Source organism: Cylas formicarius, unplaced genomic scaffold (assembly GCF_029955315.1).
Source record: "Cylas formicarius isolate icCylForm1 unplaced genomic scaffold, icCylForm1.1 PGA_scaffold_3__17_contigs__length_32017465, whole genome shotgun sequence".
NCBI lineage: Eukaryota > Metazoa > Arthropoda > Insecta > Coleoptera > Brentidae > Cylas > Cylas formicarius.
In genome coordinates, this window is record NW_026844326.1 from 4,321,353 (window position 1) to 4,340,424 (window position 19,072).

The 19,072-nt window shown below is 32.3% G+C and overlaps 1 protein-coding gene across 1 annotated transcript; it reads left to right on the forward strand.

Annotated features, from left to right (window-relative positions):
* Positions 1-1,591: 1,591 nt before the first annotated feature.
* On the forward strand, positions 1,592-17,530 carry LOC132699782 (H(+)/Cl(-) exchange transporter 7). The gene is made up of 14 exons (XM_060666668.1): positions 1,592-1,800; positions 1,860-2,009; positions 2,068-2,266; positions 2,625-2,878; positions 6,239-6,416; positions 7,083-7,374; positions 11,511-11,649; positions 11,712-11,972; positions 12,666-12,845; positions 14,034-14,243; positions 14,297-14,455; positions 14,510-14,593; positions 14,670-14,750; positions 17,319-17,530. The coding sequence occupies exons 1-14, from the start codon at positions 1,753-1,755 to the stop codon at positions 17,418-17,420; spliced, it is 2,337 nt and encodes a 778-aa protein (XP_060522651.1). The 5' UTR covers positions 1,592-1,752; the 3' UTR covers positions 17,421-17,530.
* Positions 17,531-19,072: the final 1,542 nt, after the last annotated feature.

The window sequence follows — 19,072 nt, forward strand, 5'->3', positions numbered from 1 at the left end:
TTGTAGCTTTGCTCTCACATCTAGTTTTCTGTCTTCACCTTTTCACTTAAATTCTTGTAATTTTTTCTGCTCGATTATTAAAAGTTGTTGAATTGCATTTGATTTGGAATTAGATTTAACAGTTTTAACACGTTTGCTTTGAGATGGGACAAACTCGGGAGACCTCGCCTGTGAATCGGTTATTCGATACTTTTCTCCATTCCTGCCTTTTGTGCTGCATTTTGGTCGACAATGACGTTGTCAAGAGTTTCAGAAAAATCACCTTCCCCTAATTCATCAGGCACTGGATCGTCATTTCACGATTGAGTATCCACCTCCGGCTCCAAAATGCTGCTCTGTAATTTTCTGCCTAGGAATTGATCTTTTAAAAACAGCATATTTTTAAAATATGGCCATTTGAACTCCTTAGTTGGTCCTCCTTGTCCAGAACGTGGTTTTGGTAGTTTCTGAAGCTCTTTACGAAAGGTGTCTCGCAAACCACAACACTTATTTTTTACGAATTCGACTGAAACAAAAACAATACTTACAAAATACACACGATACACATTGTATTTTTTTTTAATAACCATTAATGGGATGTCATTTAGATCTTTAAGCTTTTCATACAGAGTATCACATACTGCAATACGACAGATAGTTTATGAAACATATCTTGCAATATGGAATACTTTTCAAGGGAAACATATGCCGATGCCTACAACCGATTTGGTACAAAACAATGCAAAAGACTACTTCAAACAATGGAATTTTCCGAATTGTGTTGGCAGCATTCATGTAGAATAAAATGCCCACAGAACTCAGGATCGATATATTATAACTATAAACAATATTTTTCAATTGTGTTGCAAGGCATAGCTGATGCAAATTACAAGTTTGTTACTATTGATGTTGGAGGTTATGGGAAGCAAAGTGATGGAGGAATATTTTCCCTCTCTAATGTCTACAAATGTTTACAGACGAACAAATTCAATATGCCAACTCCTGAATATCTACTAATTAACATTGACTAATTGACATTGAAGGAGTTCCAACACAACCCGAACAAAATAAACAACCATGAAATATCTGTATAGGAATACGAGACGTTTTCAAGAATTATTTTTACAGCCCTTACGGCAAAGCACAATTCCAATATATTTTTACTTAAAAACCGTCATAAAATATTGAAAGGAATGCAATGTAAACAAAAAATACATTACGTAATTTCAATAAAAAAAAATTAAGTGGGAATGTAGAAGTATCTCTATTATGATAGTTTTTTTGCTTCATATCCCATAAAGATTTATTTTCAAAAACTAAACTGATTAGTTTTTCCACATCCATTGTCAAAGTAACCAATTTATAAACAAACAATAAACACAAATCACAACGGAATTTGTACGTAACCTGACGAGAACAATAGTTCGTCAGAATATGCATCCACTATAACCTTGACCTAAGTTCTTGATTAAATCGAAAGATTATATCAGATCGGCAACGTTGTGTTGTTGTGTTAATTTGCGAGCACAGTATAAAAAGGATTAACTGAATGCATAAGATGGCCGATGATTCTGCTCCTTTGGCCAATAGCATAAGCCTAGAATACGAAAAAATGTAGGAATCCCAAAGTCATTAGTTTTGGTTTTTTTTGTTTCCCTTAGATAAAGATGATTATTCACAATTGTGATACTTGTATTATTTATGACTAAGGCGTAAATAAAAACAATAAAGAATTAACGAACGTTTAAGGTTCCATGAAAGAAACTTACTGTCATGGAAGAGAGCGCAGAATTCGAACGAGGCTCTATAAACGCTAGAAGGGTTTGTTTTTCACAATTGCTGTGCACATTTTCCCTTTATAGATCTAACCTACAATTTAGTTGCAGTTTGATGAAGATGAAGAGGATGCTATTATTCCCAGTTGTAGTGGTGAAGATTCTAGTCTCATCCCATCTGTGGAGAGAAGAGCACAAACAAATACGGAAAAAGTGGACATAGGATCATTGAATGTGTTATCTGCAAGGTTCGAGGTATGTGCAGTTCTCATCAGGTTAGATACAAATTAGTTTATTATGTATTTATTTTCAGAGTTTAGATTATGATACTTGTGAGAATTATCTGCTATTAGACGAAGAGCGCAAGAAAGGCTACAAATTTATTGTTCACAAAAATATAGCCAGATGGTTTGTGTTTTTGTTGATTGGAGTATGTACCGCATTGATTGCTTGTGTTGTAGACATATCCATAGAGGAATTGAGTCAAATTAAATACTCCCATCTTAGTAAATGTATCCTTTTTGTTAATATATATAACCCGTATAACGTTGGTTGCCAAACTTCCCTCTGTTTAATTATTACGTAAGTGGTCTACCTTGTATTGCACTGCTAACTTTTATTAGCTTAGTTATATCTTAATATTAAATATCGATGGTTTTATTTTTTTAATTTAGGGTTTTAACCACCCGGCAGATATTTTGTCAGTCATACAATTGTAATATGTTGCTTTTCATCTTTTATTACAAGTATTAAGTAGTAAGCAAAATACCATAAAAAAACAGATAAATTGCAAAATTATAATTTAAAATAAAAATATTTTTAATATTTATCAAGTACTATTATCAAATATTTTCTTTATAACAAAATTAGCTGTGGATCATTATGTCACCCAAGGAAAACTTTACATACCTTATTTTTATTGGGTGATTTGCAATGTTGGTCCAGTTCTTGTCGGTTCTTTACTAGTGGCCTATGTGGAACCAATCGCTGCTGGCAGCGGAATTCCTCAGGTAAAATGCTATTTAAATGGCGTTAAGGTGCCGAGGGTGGTAAGAATCAAGACGCTGCTTGTTAAAAGTATAGGAGTGATTTGCTCTGTCGTCGGGGGTTTGGCTGGAGGAAAGGTGAGTTATACTTAATTTTAGAAAGTTAGTGTTATCTGTTTTCTCCAAATTCTTATTAATTGTACTGCTAATTAGTGGAAAATTATAATTCTAACCTTACCCTAAAATGTTGTATCACATTATGGAGGATATCCTTGAAATGTTCACAAGATGGGTGAAAAGAGTAGAACTTAAACCTGCTGATAAGTCTCATTGAGATGAGCGGAAACCCAAAAAAAAAATGCACCTGGGTGGACAGAACTTGTAACTTCCTAATTTTCTTTCTCCAGAATTAAATGATTTGGAATTATAGCTTTGTGCTATATGTAACAATGACTGTAAGACTTCTGCATATATTTAATGAAATCTAATTTTTAATGAAAAGATAACTAATAATAATAAACTAATTAAAAATGATCAAGGATATCAAAATGTGGTAAATAATGTTGTAAAGTTATAAGATAAATAAAATGGTATTTTGATTTTAAATATCATTTGGCATCCTAAATAATAAATTAACTTTTGATTTTGACAAAATTCAGGATAATTCAATATTAATAATGCTTCACATGATTCAACCTTTTTTGTAAATTTTAATATCTTTTATTAATATTTTAGTTTAGGTCCAAAATACGGAGGTTTATTTGACCATCTAGCGACATAGAAAATTATTTTTATGTTGTGATTATGTCAACAAATGCCATCTGGTAGTAATACAGTGCATATATAATCAGAATTAATCAGGATGTCACATATGACCCAAAAGCTTTTTGGAAACATGTAAATAGTTTGCGAAGTTCTGCTGACTGTGGTCAGGATATTGTTGGCTTGTTTGCAAAGCACTATGAAAACTGTGAGGGTGTGATTATAGTTTTAACTATAGTTTAGACTTCAACTCCATGGGTGTTTCACTTACTGATGTGTTTGAGAGTACTATGAACTTACAGACTGGATTTTCGCATGTCCCTGACGGGATTCCATGAGTCTTGAATAAGAATTTTGTGTGTACTTTGAGTAGGCCACTACAGCATATTTTTAACCTGTCCTTGTCTTCAGGTATTTTTCCTGACTTTAGGTAGGTTAGCTTTTTGGTACCGATTCACATGAGTGGTAATAACAGTGATGTCGCTAATTATAGAGGCGTTTGCATACAGTCGGTAGTTTCTAAACTGCTTGATAGGTTATTTTGTGAGAGACTTTTTGTACAGAGTAGATCTACCGTAACAAATTTACTCACCTACCAACAATTTTTATTGAACGCCTTTACGCTACACGGATTTCTCAAAGGCATTCGACCAGATGGGTCATGTGCACCTTGTCTCTACACTTAGAGCTATAGGCCTCAGGGCTGGGCTGGTGCAATGGATTAAGTGTTTTCTGTCTGGTCATACTCACTTGCTTCGTATTAATAATTATGTCTCAGGTCAAATTATTTCATCAAAGTATTTTTAATATCTCTGGTTTCAAAGACGCATGCATATCAATATCTGTAATGGGTATCAGATCAACTACAGTAATTTAGCTAATGCCTTCAATATTGATACTCTTCAAACCAGAAGATCTCAGAGTGATTTAGTTTCTCTCTTTAAGATTCTGAATGGTTGGTATTATTGTCCAGCTCTTTTACATAGCATACAATTTAATGCATATTACAGAAGCTGTGATAACTCAATGTTCCGCATACCTTACCATCGCGCAAATTATGGAGTTTATTCACCCCTTACTATAAGCGTGCAACTGTTTAAAGCTCGATCCTTTTGTCGGCAGCCTCCGCTCATTTCGTTCTGATGTGTTCCGTTTGAGTGCTGCCACTTAATTCTACTTATTGTTATTGTAAATAAATAAATAAAGAAATAATACGAATGATAGCCTAGGAAAAGCTATTTTTAGAGAATCCAAGGTTATTACAAGGTTATAGGCTCAATATTTATATCGGCAAATATTCCAATACCCTCTCTTAGAGACAGATAGGAGCAATAAACAAAAACATTTGATTCTATCGTATGTTTGAAAAGGTACTCACTTCAAGTGCAGTGAATATAAGAAAATTTTTGAGAAACCGGGTTTTAAGATTCAAGATGGTAATAGGCACATATTTTTAGATTGACATGAAAACTTTTTAATTACCTTCTAAAATATTGTTCCAGAATTATTAATTAATCTCTAACTAATTAATTCTAGAAAGCTCGTCCGCGTCCTTTAATATTGACATCATTGGTCGCGAGGTCATGAGTTACGTGGGACATTGTCGCTTACGTTTCATATTGTTTGGTCCGTGGTTTTGTTTGATTTTATTCCTCGTGGTTTGAATTTATTGCCTTCGTGTAGTTGTTATTTGTGATATTTCCATATTTCCAATATGGCCCAAGAATTTTCAAAAGCACAATCTAATAATCTGCCTTTGGTGGATTTCTTGATGGTCGCTGATTTTAGAAAATTTGTTAAAAGCAATAAATCTAAATCTAATAGATCCCAGAATTCTGGAATCTATAGATTGAATTGCGGATCATGTTCTAAGATTTATATTGGACAAACAGGTAGATCTTTCAAAAAACGTATCAACGAACATCGACGATCATTTAAAAACAATAGTTCAGATTCTAATTACGCTATACATTTAAATTTAGAAAAACACAATTTTGACGACAATTTCGATATTTTACACGCTGTTTCAAAAAGTAGAAAATTAAATTTACTAGAAGTAAAAGCCACTTCAGTACAACAAACAGAAGTGTTAATATAGGCTGCTATTTATTTTTCTCTGAATTATTTGGAAAGTAGTTTTTTAGAGTACATTACATTTTTAAACAAATAAGAAATAAAATACTTATGTTAAAATGGTCTTCACAAAAGTAAACGTGGTTTGTTAATGTTCACGTCTAATAGCTTTTAACTATATTATTCATTTGTTTTTTTAAATTTAATTAATGCTTTTCCCTTTGGCAGAAATTACCTCAGTTTTACAATCTGGCACCATGCAATAACGATAACCCATTTTCAATTCAAAATTAACTGAAAACGCACGAAAAATGTTAATGCTGATAACTTAAAACACGAAAACGTACCTCGTGACGTCACCAACAACTGAAATGTTCACATTATTTTGTTAGCGGGAAATTGTCCGTTTCAAATTTTAATTGTTAATTCATATTTCGCTTCTGGTAAAAATATTTAAGGGAAATACTTTTTAAATCTTACTAAGCATTTTCATTCAATGCAAAAAATATGTGCTAGGACCCTAATACGCGCCCCTGGCGGTCATCACTTAAACTAGAAAATACTTTCCAGCATTTTCTCATTGTCGATTCACTTAGTATATTTTTCCGCGAATTACTAGAAGCACCCCTTTTTATATGTCTATATATATTTAATTAATTTAAGGAAGGCCCTATGATTCATTCCGGAGCAGTCATCGCCGCAGGTTTGTCTCAAGGGAAAAGCACCACTTTCAACAGGGACTTCAAATTATTTCAATATTTTCGAGAAGACCACGAGAAGCGCGATTTTGTGTCTGGAGGCGCTGCCGCTGGTGTAGCTGCCGCTTTCGGTGCCCCAATAGGTTAGAATTCTGCATTCACATATACATCGTTAAGAAAAATGTAAATTTGAGTCCACATAATTATTATTTTTCTCGGAATAAATATTAAATAATTAAATATTAAATATTAAATTAAATTAAATATTAAATATGACGTCACATGAAAACGCTTTGTGACGTCACGATCCGTCAGCCGAAAAGGATTTTTAAACTAGTCTAAAACCTTTAACCCTTTATTATTAAGATTGGCGATTTTGCAATTCGATAAGACTTCTTTTTTCTTACATTGTATTATATTCTTATTCAATGGACTAAATAAACGCTCTCTGATCTCTGTGATCAATACCTTTTTTTTTCTTTTAAATATAGTTTGACATCTACTTTCTGCTAGTACTAATAGGTTATTGATTAGTACTTGTGAAACATCGTTTCTCAAGGGACAAATAACACGAATTCGTTCCCTTAAAGAATCTGACAAAAACTTTTTTTTTATTCGCATAATAGCTGAAATTAGATGGCACCAGGAGATTCAAGCTTAATTTAAAATGTTTGCTTATTTCTAAGAGACGTCACAGACGATTTGCACGGGCTCTGAATTGGTGTTCTTGAACAATATTTGGCGTTTTTTACATTTCTGGCAAATTAAAAAGTTATGTGAGGGTAGCTTATAACGCATTTTATTTCCAGGTGGTGTGTTGTTCTCTTTGGAAGAGGGCGCCAGTTTCTGGAACCAGAGTCTTACATGGAAAACATTCTTCGCGTCGATTATGTCGACGTTCACTTTAAACTTTGTCTTGTCCGCTTATCACGGGGCGCCTGGAGATTTGACCTATCCGGGCCTTTTAAATTTGGGCAAATTCGAGACGTTCAAATACGAAATGTTCGAACTTCCGCTGTTTATCATCATGGGTTGCATTGGCGGCCTCCTGGGGGCGCTGTGGAATCACATCAATTACAAGATTACCGTGTTCCGAATGAGGTAAGCTACTTTACGTTGACGTGAATATTATACAGGGTGTTTCAAAAAACGCGTGCCATCGCCAGATGGGAGATTTCTCTATTAAAAATAAGACTTTTTTATATCAACATAGGTTATTTACTCCAAATTTATACAAAACGACCATTTGGAGGGTAAAAGTGATTTAAAGAAATAGATTTTAGAAACCTTTAATTATACTTGGTTTAAATTAAATGCCTTGAGAATCTTTAAAATATAAAGATATTCAATACAGTCCATAACACAACATAAATGCATTTATCTCAATAAAGAAATCTAAATCGACAAACGTTTAAAAGATGGCGTTTAATAGGCAATAAACAGCCTCTTTATTTTGCTATTAAACAAAGAAATGTCAGTAGCGCTCAGGTTTTTGTAGAAAAGTATTGCAGCGATAGCCAATACGCACGCCAGTGGTCAAGTTGTCAAAACTCTTTTTGTAATAAAATATGCACTATTTTAGATAACTTATAGCCTTCAATTTTTATCGGAATTGCTAAAGTTGTTTTGGACAAATCTGGAGTAAATCAGAAAAATTTAAAATAATAGCACCCTGTAACTACGAAACGAAGCAGATTGTTGATATAAAAAAAGTCTTATTTTTACGTGAACAATCTCCGCTCCAACGGTGGTACATTTTTTTTAAAACACCTTGTACATACCGGATGTCTTAGATATTTGAAAACAAAATTTCTTGCCTTAACTTTAATAAGAAATCTTGATGATAATGAGATAAAGACAACAAATCTTAATTATAATTCTAATCACCCTAGAAAATGCTGTTACTACAGGTTTAACAATAGATCTAGTGCTATACAACTAACATCACGGGAATATATAATACATAAAAATATAATATACATTAAATATATTGTTAAACATATTTATATACCTTAGTGATATTTCCGGTGAATTATTAAAGTACAAATGTGAAATAACTGACATTAATATTTTCACTTCAAGTTTATATTTATTATTAGTTGCTAATAATTTATTTTTTATTTATATTGTGTTATTAAGTTATGGTATAATTGACTTAAATTACTGATATCCTTCACAGTATTTATTTCTCTTTTAATATGACTCATTTGTTTTATTGAACTTTTTTATTATTATTATCTTGCGTTAAAATTTTAGTTTCTTTAACATTAAATTCATGGTTTGTTAAAATTTTAATTTTTAGTATGTTTATATACATTTATAATATTTTTAACTGGAATGTTACTTTTTAATGGGGTAAAAATTGATTTTATTAATTTGTAAGATTTGTCACAAACTGTGATATATTAAGAAAGTTATATTTTTTCAGATATTTTATTTAAATATAGTATTGCAACATATTTCTGATTAATTGTATTATTCTTTGATTTTTTTTTATCTCGGTTCCCTGTCTAAAATTTTTGTTCATGTTATCTTTTCTAACTATTTTGATTTTATGTTATTATTTATTTTTAACGCTAGGCAAAGGAAATGTATTTTTTATCTTTCTTAATTTCAATAGTCAAATGTAATTTAGAACCAAAATTATTAAAAGCATTAAGAATGGTAATGATTTTTTGCCATAATTTGTAATTATTCCATAACAAGTTGTGACCACTGTTGATGAAATCAGTAAGCCCATATAATATCCATTTAGTTGTTGGTACTTGATATGACAGAATTTTTATTTAATGCTTCTATAGAATCTTATAATAAAAAAGAAGTGTAATATAATCTTCCCATTTTTTGGTTTCACGTGTAGTTATAATTTTAGTGCTTTACATAAACATTAAAATCTAACAAACTATGAATTTAATTTAAAAGAAAAAAATTGACAATAAAACTCATTGAAAAGAAATTAAAAAATAAATTAAAAAAGAAATAAATGCTATAAATGATAGAAAACATATTAGTAATTTAAGTCGGTTATAACCCAACAATAAACATAAATTTATACTTGAAAATCAAAATATTCGGGTCAGTTATTTCATGTTTGTACTTCCCTAATTCACTAATAATATCACTAAGGTATGTAAACATTTTTATATAAAATATTTAATTTATATAGTATTTGTATGTATGTATATTCTTTTATAAATCATTGAATAAAATTTAAAAATTTCAAGAATTTTGCTATTGTTGAACAACCTCAACAAATGTATTTCAAGATTAATGAAATAAAAAAACAAAAATAAATAAAGTATGGTCCGTAATGAATATGCCAAAAAGCAATCCTAGATTAAACTCGTGAAAATAACGATATTGAGTCAAATCGACAAAAAATAAGTGAAATTATTGATATAAGTCTAGTAAAATAAAGACAAAAAAAATTGTACAATTTTCTTTTTAAATGTGTCTTGTCTTTTTCTCCATCAAAAGATTTCGAAAACAGGTCTCAAAAAAGATACAAAGATTATTTTGCTGTTAAAACAGAGGTTTAAATGAACAACTAAATGTAGTAATAAAAATGATATTTCCCAAGTATTCTTAAATATCTACGCATAGACATCTGAACTCAATGTGATTCTACTAGTTTCTGAACACTAAGGAATAAATTTACAATCTTGTGTTGAAAAATAAAACAGAATATTCTTATATTATTATTATTATTATTATTATTATTAATATATATTATATTCAACTATAAAAAATAATTCACCAAAAAAAAATCGTTTTGCAAATTTTCATAAAAACTATAATAATAGAAAGGAATCACTTTTAACCTGAAAAGAGCAAGAAGCTCTTTTTTCATCTTATCATTAATACCTGGCTTTTTCTTGTAAGCACTTTTGACTATATTACTATTATTATTCAATCTTGGAGAAGTTTAAGTTGAATAATTTGAATAAATCCGCATTCCAAGTCTTTTAAATTCATGAAATCTTGATGGTTCATTTCTACAACTTCATACAGTTTACCTTTGTGAGTAAGCGTAAAACGATTATCTGGAGTGTAAAGTGGACCGCTTCTCGGTGAACTTTTTGATATGCCGTTCAATGAGAGAGTGGACCTTCGTTTTGGCGGTGTTTTTTCACTAAAAATTTCTGGATTGGCTGCATACTGATAAGTGGCTATCCTAAAGCGATTTTTTTGGTCACCGCAGCAATTGTGTGTTTGGAAAAATACATCAAGGTTTTCATTAATGGTAAAATTCTTAGGCTCTAATCCTTTTAAATACTAAAGTACGCATGTGCCAATGTCATTCACTCTGTTACCTTCGGCCTCATGCCAGACATAGCATCTATCCTCTTTAGATTTCAAATTATAGGACGTTAAATTATACACAGGTAATTCCAAGGAAAATAAAAGGTTGACGCATCTCCTTTTGGGCAAGGTAGTACAGGTTGTACAGTTAGATCAGCAACAACTTCAAAATTGCCTATCAAATTATTTTTGTCCTGCTCTTGTTCCAGTCTTGACAGGATACGTTCTTTAAAAATTAATTAACGACTGACTTTAAAAAAATGCTCAACTTTTATCTATAAGACAGTCACTTTGGAAATGATGCACCTTAATAAAAATTAAGTATTTTGTATTGATCTACCTGTATGAACTTAAGAGTCACAACGCAAAATTTTTAGAACCAAAAATTTATGTCATCTCTGCAATCGATTCGTAACTGAAAATGTGACGTTTTTCTACCAAACGGTTCACAAACTTCAACTTATTTTCATAATGACACTGCACCATCTCGCTGTAAACATTGATAATTAAATGGTTTTTGCAGTCACGCATATAACTCAAAAACTGAATTTTGTTCTTCCAAGAAGGCAAAATATGTATTGGTAAAATCATAGTGAGATAGATTAAAATTTAGTTCTCGAAATTGTTATTTCTGTACAGTATGTCCAATATAAGGACGGGATAGCATGAAACCGTAGGAGATATAAAATCGTTAAAATTAGGATAGTTTTAAAGAATTTTATGAAAACCATAAATCCGTACCAACGTGAATCGTTTCTGAGTCTGTAAATAATAATACTAATAATAATAATAATAATGATAATAATAATCTAATCTAAAATTTTAAAATTTTGTCATTATTGAACAACTTCAATCCAAGAACAACTCAAGTTTTACATCTATTTTTAATGGTACGTGCAATGGTGCAACTCTAATATTTATGTACGTAAAAAAAGGTACGTGCAAGCAAGATGGCTTAAAGTAATCGAAGCCTGCATCGTCGCAGCAGTTAGCGCAACTCTGGGTTTCCTGATGATGTTTCTAATAAACGACTGCCAGCCGCTGGGTCAGGACCCAACAAAGTATCCCACTCAGGTATTTCAATACAATTTGACGTTGTTATTTTAAAATTCACGGTTATCGTTTAAAATGTGCAGATTTACTGTTTGGACGGACAGATCAACGTTCCGGCTAGTATATGGTTTCAGACGCCCGAGGCTTCGGTGAAGTCGCTGTTCCACGATCCTCCCAACACCCACAACGCGCTGTCCCTGGCTGTGTTTGTCGTTATCTACTTTTTCTTAGCTTCGTGGACTTTCGGGCTGTCTTCGTCCAACGGCCTTTTCATACCCACCCTGCTGACAGGCGCCGCTTGGGGTCGCCTGATATCCATCGGCATGTTTTATATTTATCCAGAGGTGAGTGTGTACAGAGGTGATCCATTTCAAGTGTTAACCCCTCACTCTAACTAGATAATAATATTACATTAGCAAATTGTATTTATATGCAGGATGTACGGGGAAACGGGGTACTTTGAGCACTTTTTACTTCTAAAATGTTTTAAGTACGAAAAAAATTAGGGTGAGTAAGGTGTAATCAAGAATTCTGATTATCACTATCATTTCACAGTAAAAGTTTAAAAAATAAAGAATTTTTGTTCAAAGCCTTGGGGGAAACTGAATAACAGACAGCACATGTTTTCTGCATAGAAAAAATATATCTGAGGAACAGGTCGATAAATATCAAGCAACCTAAAAGAACCGTCAAGCAGACAGGCAGAGATCGGCCAAGAAACAGAACACCAGATTTTATTCGATAAAACAATGATACTATCTTCTATGTAAGAAAAATTCGTGGGCCAATGCAAACAATCATACACCACAATAATATAGACCACGACACAGGTTTATACCTATCTTCTAATTGAATCAATTAAAGCTCCTTTGTTAAATATTGACTTAGCACATAAAAGAATGCAGTAAATGCTAATATTTTTGGGAGACGTTTTTAAATACAAATAAGTCGGAAATTGTATGTGGTGCGTTTATTTTGAAAGGGAGTGTTTGCGTTATTTTTTACATTTTTCTTACATATTGATATTTTACATTTAGAACATCGCACACCCCGGAAAGTACGCTTTGATCGGAGCAGCTGCTCAACTAGGCGGAGTCGTAAGGATGACCATCAGTCTTACCGTTATACTAATGGAGTGCACTGGAAATATAACGTTTGCGCTGCCCCTCATCCTGTCGGTAATTTCTGCCAAATGGACAGGCGATTTCTTCAACGAGGTAAGAATTGTTATTGATCTAGGCATAGATGTGGGCTAGATAGAACAGCCTCCTGCATAAATTTGATTTGATTGTAATCAACTTCTGAATAACTGAGAGAGAGGAGGGAGAGGGGAGGGAGAGAGTATGGAGGGAGGAGAGGGTGAAGGGAGGGAGAAAAAATATTTCAAAAATCGGGCCGAATTATTCCAAGAAATTAAAAACGGTGGAACTCCATTAGTGAAGAAAGTAGACCTTGCGAAGCTATGATTGAAAATTAAGGATATTGTGCCAAATATTAATTTCAAAGAAACTTTCACAGGCTACTTTTACACACCCAACTTATATTTTGAGACAGTCTGAAATTCTAAATATATTTTGTAGATAATATCCTATACCTGTATATAAACGTTTTTTAAAATATTTGACTTTGAAAAAAAAAAGTGTCTCCAACTTAACCAATATGATCCCGTGAAATATCAAAACAATTATAACAAAAACGTGAACTGTTACCACTTTTTTAACATGTTGGCAAATATGTGGATCAAATATTGAAAAACTACAAAAATAGGCATTTTCCAAGTTGTTTAGATTAGAGACACTTTTTTTCTTCATTTTGGTGAAAGGCTAAAGAAAAGTTCAGTTGTGAAGAAGCTAGCAGAATGATTCGCATATTTTATTTATCAACACTCGGCATAGGAGGATCCAGTGTGAATAATGAATCAAATATTAATTCTAACGAAGAAGTGATTTAATTTTACTTTTCTTTGGAAACCATTTATGACAATCATTTATCTACTACCATAAAATTTTATTTTATTGTAGTTTCATCAGTCAATAACTTAAAGTTATTAAAAGGTTTTGTTTGTAATCAAATTGCTCAATTTTGCTTTAATTTTGTCAGATATTGTATCTTCGTTTTTTCTATTCGTCTGATAATAGTGGATCGTGACGTCACCCGTCACCGTCGATTTTCGCGGGTTCGACCACGTGGTTAGTTTGAGCATTTCAAAAATATTGGGCGGATGTGTTCTAAATTGACTAATAAACATTTCTAGCGAAGCAAAAAAATTTAGCTTAATCATACACTTATTTGGATTCAATGAATGTCGTAGTTTAGAATAGTTTGATAGTCGGTGGCTGGCTTCTTTGGAAGAGGGTCCTTCCATCTCCACTGTGCTCCAGTATATTCATTTTGATAATTTTTAGGGCATATATGACACGTTAATCCAGCTGTCGGGAGTCCCACTACTTCCGTGGGAACCGCCTCCGTTAGCGCGTAACATCTACGCTAGTGAGGTTATGTCGCACCCGGTGGTAACTTTAAAATGCGTGGAAAACGTCGGCCACATTGCAGAACTGATGAAGCTGACGAGCTATAACGGTTTTCCAGTTGTCGATCCTCCATTGTCAGATGAAGTGCGACTACTGTAATACTTATCAAGAGGAACAATTTAGTTTTTTTGTTTTAGGCTGAAGTTAGAACGTACGGTCGTATACGTGGTCTAATATTGAGGTCCCAGCTGTTGGTCATACTTAAAAGGAAAATTTTTAATGAAACTTCGGAAGATTGGGAGTTTATGAGTGCCAGCGTGTTCAGAGAAGAATACCCCAGGTACCCGACAGTGACTGTAGGTCAAAAAGAAATTAATGATTATTTCGCAATATAAGAAAATTTATCATAGGAAGTGTTGCTGACCGAGGAAGAAAAAACTTTTTACGTGGATTTGAGGCCGTTTATGAACCCTTCGCCTTACACGGTTTTACATGCAAGTACCTAATGAGACTTACCCGAAACTTTTTTTTCCGAGTTTAGGGAAACTAATGGGACTTTTAATTTTTTAGTCGACATCATTGCCTAGAATGTTTAGACTGTTCAGAGCCCTGGGACTTCGGCATTTACCTATTGTAAACGACACAAATGAGGTTTGTTTAGTCATTTATTTTTATTTCTATGTCGGTCATAAATCTACAGGGTTTCTCGCAGTGAAAAATTTTATGAGAAACAAAATAGATATTATATATAATATTTAGTTCGCAGCCAAATAATATAAAAAGTATCACAACACTGAAATTATATCCTTTCAAGGTGTTAAAGATAAGAATTCCAGATTCTTAAAAATTTTACTGTTTTACCGGTTTTAGTTACATCACTTTGCAGCACTTCTCTACATATAAGAATGATATCCAGTAAGGTGGAGGATTTATCTGTAATTCGCGTTGGTACTATAATAATTTACTGTAAATTAAGAGAAACAATATAATCATAAAAGTCTCTGGTTTGGCAGTCTGTTAAAGGTAATAGGTCTGCATTTATATCTTCACCGCAAATTATATTGGCTGGAAGAAAATTGCAAATTCGACTCCAAATATTTAAAAACGAGTCAAAATTGCTTTTGGGTGGTCTATATAATGATATAACCACATACTTTACTGTAGCAACTTTTATTTCAATCCAGACCGTTTCCAAAACATTTTCTGTGGCCGCGAACATAACATTAAATTCTAAGTTATGGTTTACTTACAACTCCACTCCCCCAACCCTGCCATCTTTGCCTATTCGTACAAGGACAACCCTGTTGTCTGTTTGCTGTTAATCAAGTCTCTGAAAGTCCCATTATATCATGTTGCTATTGTCTAATTAAAATTCTTAACTTAACAAAAATGGATAGTTACCAACGGATTTATAAGATAGCCTCCACAATCTGCAGATCTTACAGTTCAGTTTTACATTTCTTTTTATGGGGACATATGCAAAATAAAGTATATAAAACACGATGCGAATCTGTAGCAGAAGTTTCGAGGTGCAATTGATTTAACTTTTGAAACTCTACGAAGGAGTCTTTTAAATGCCATTAACAAAATAAGAAAAATGTAGGAGTTGTGCATTCAAGAAAATGGTCTCCAATTTGAACATTAGTTTTAGGTATAATATTATCTTAATTAATGTAATAATGGACTATAAAAAGCTGAAAATTTTTACAAATAGTTATTAATAACGTATAAAACACATTTTTAAATGTATGTTAATAATTGTTTACTTAGATATTGTTTTTAATAGGTTAAGCATAGCCTACTGCTACAAATAAAATAAAATATGAAAAAAATAAATAAATTTTGAGCTTAATTTTCAAAACAACTTTATATTATATTATACTAATAAATATTTCTCAAAAGCCTAAGTGATTTCCAATTAATGTAGAAAATATTATAAAGGGTGCTCCATTAAAAATATATTTAGAGGAAGTAAAAAACAAACTACGCCACTGGATTCTACAAAAAATCCTATAAGAAAGTTTCTTAGACTCTTCAATGACTTAAAAGACAATAGAGATACGAGGGTGCTCGAAAAATCGATGGTTGTTGATTTCACGTCGCATCTCAAAAACCAAGAGAGGGCCATAATAATTTTGTTGACGGCATCTTAAATTTCACAAAAAAGGAGCACAGTGTAGAGTAACCCGCAACTTTCTATCTTAAAAAATAACCGAGGTACCTCCTAAAAGTCCTCATTATTTTATAATAATGTGTTTTATAATCAATTATTATGCGTTTGTGATGTACAATCCGGGGAATCCCAATAAAAATATGCACGCCATTTAGTTCTCAGAACGACGTCATGGCAACGTAACGTACAATATAAATAAATAAATATAAATTTCATTGCATTTTATAAATTATTGCGGTCAATTGACACAAAAAAATTTGACCGTTGAATTCCGCAACCCTATCAACACTGGGTACAGTCTGTTTCGCATACACGGTGTTATTGAAATGATGTCATATTTTCTAATTAGTGAATTGGGACCCCACCCTGATGCCGAGTCCATATTTTGTTTAGTCTAAATTGGGTAAAAAAGACTGTTTTTTTGTAACCTCATCCGGCCCAACAGGGCGATAAATGAAATCAAACTGTGATTTGTTGAATTGAACTAAGAACCTTTGGTAGTTCAACATGAGAAAGTTGTTGCACCGGCGAGTCACTTTCTTTACATTTGAATCGATTTAAACGAATTGAACTATTGATGTTTAATTTTAGAAAATGAGACTATTTTTTGCGGTGTGCATTTATGATGTTTGTAAGAAATGCCTTTGATTTCCAACGAGTTCAGAAATAGCGATCATTTGAAAAAAAAATTGAGTCAGATTTTCCAATTTTGTAAAATAGTCATTGACGAAATGGTAAAATAAACTAAAAAATACGTTGATTTAATTTTCATGTTCAAGTGGAATTTGGGGCGTCTATTTGATGTGATCTTGCTCATTATTTAAAACCTTTCGAAAAAACTTTTGACAAGTCGGCAAAGCAATGTTTTTGACTGACAGTGGTGGATGTTTCACATAACCTTAACTAAAGATAAAATAGCCATCCGACGTTCCTTTTTGACAAAGCTGTGTTGTCGTCGCTGTTCGAAACCTATTAAATACAGATAGACAAAAATTACGTCATTACAAATGGATATAATTCTGATATAAGCTCTTCAATTTTTTTAGGTCATTGGCATGGTAACCAGGAAGGATTTAGCCCGGTACAGAGTGTGGAAACACCAAGGCCGCTTGGGCGTGGAGGAGTTGCTAATATCCAAAGAAATATAATAAATAAATCAGTATTTTGGTTTTCATGTAATATAACATTCATCTGTTAATTAATCTTAATGTAAGCAGATTGTTATTTTATTTTATTATAAAAATAGACAATTATACAATAAAAAAGTTGTATGTATATATATTTCGTACAAAATTTTCACTTGTGAGGCAGATTTCCTTTTTTTTATTTAAAAAAAGAAATTTGATTTCTAGTACCAGTCCCTTTCATGTTTCCGTTCAATTTCGGTATCGGCCATAAGCATAGATAAACTTTGTACAGGGTGTCTGCAATAAGGTTCCCTACCCCTTTAAAAGTTAAATATAAAAGTGGCATAGTTTCATTTACATTTTTGATATATACAGGAAGTTTCGTTAAATGGAACGCCCTGTATAGTCTTACCGTTTTCGACAAATTTTGAATTTGATGTCAAAAATGACTTTGGCAGGGCCAAATTTATTATTAATTAATAATGAAGTACAAAAATTAAATAATAAATATAATTCAAAATGAAAGATCGGATCTATGTGATAGTTGTGTTTAAATTACAAAAGAACATCTTTAACCACAAGAGAATATCAGTGAAAATATCCGCAAAGAAAATTTCCCCATAAAACAGTATGAGGGTTAATGGGTAGTGTGTGTGAATGTAGCTGTCAGTTATTTACAAAACTGTAAATTTATGGAACAGGTGACCTTAATCAAGTCACTTTAATTTTTTATGCCAAATCGTATAAACATGTACATTACCCCTTACCCCTTTAAAAAGTGACTTTTATAATGAAATTTTTGTACTTTATTTTCACTCGCCCTGTATTAATTTACATCCATCAATATGTGACAATAGACCTTCCATAACGAATCCAAAATAATTTGTGAATTATTTTAGAGCCTAATCAAAATAGTTAGACAAAATGCAATAATATGTGGTTTTTTAATAAGAAAGCTGGTATTTACCCTAGTGTAGACCGTGCGCGGTGCTACCGAAGATTATGTGTATATTTACATTGAGTATATTGTACGGACACTTGTTCCCGTCTAGAGCGTCACACATCTTGGCATCAATGTTAAGGGTAAACTATATACAAATCTATTTTAATCATATACTTATTCGCGTATGAAGCGTCATTATTATTATATTATTCTTTCGGTTATTTTCGCCAGTTCTGGTGTGTGTTGAGTGTAGCAAGCGTCAAGTATAAAGACGAATAGGTAGGTACCTATAATTTTCTTCCAGTAGGGGGACTTCTGAAATTCTCGTGATTTTCTGGCATTTTTCTGTTCTGTTTCTAGATTGTTTCAGAATGAATAGGAGTAGCAAAATTATGATGCTTGCTCGTAATAAGATTGATAGTGATTGTTTAGACATTTTAGAAATTCCTAAATACGAATCACAAGACACTGATAGAAACGAAGAAGAGCGATTTCTAAGTAAATAGTCTGGTAAGTACACAACTAGAGTGTGTGTGTGTGTGTGTGTGTGTGTGTGTGTTATTTACGGTCCTACTAGACAAAACTTTTTTAAATGGAACACGCTGTATATTGTTACATTTTTGGATTGAATAAAACATTCGGGAACTTTTTTTTTATTAAATACGTAAACATTTTTGTTGCCAAATTAAGAAATTTGGAATCTGTAAAAAACCGTTGTTAATTTCCTTCT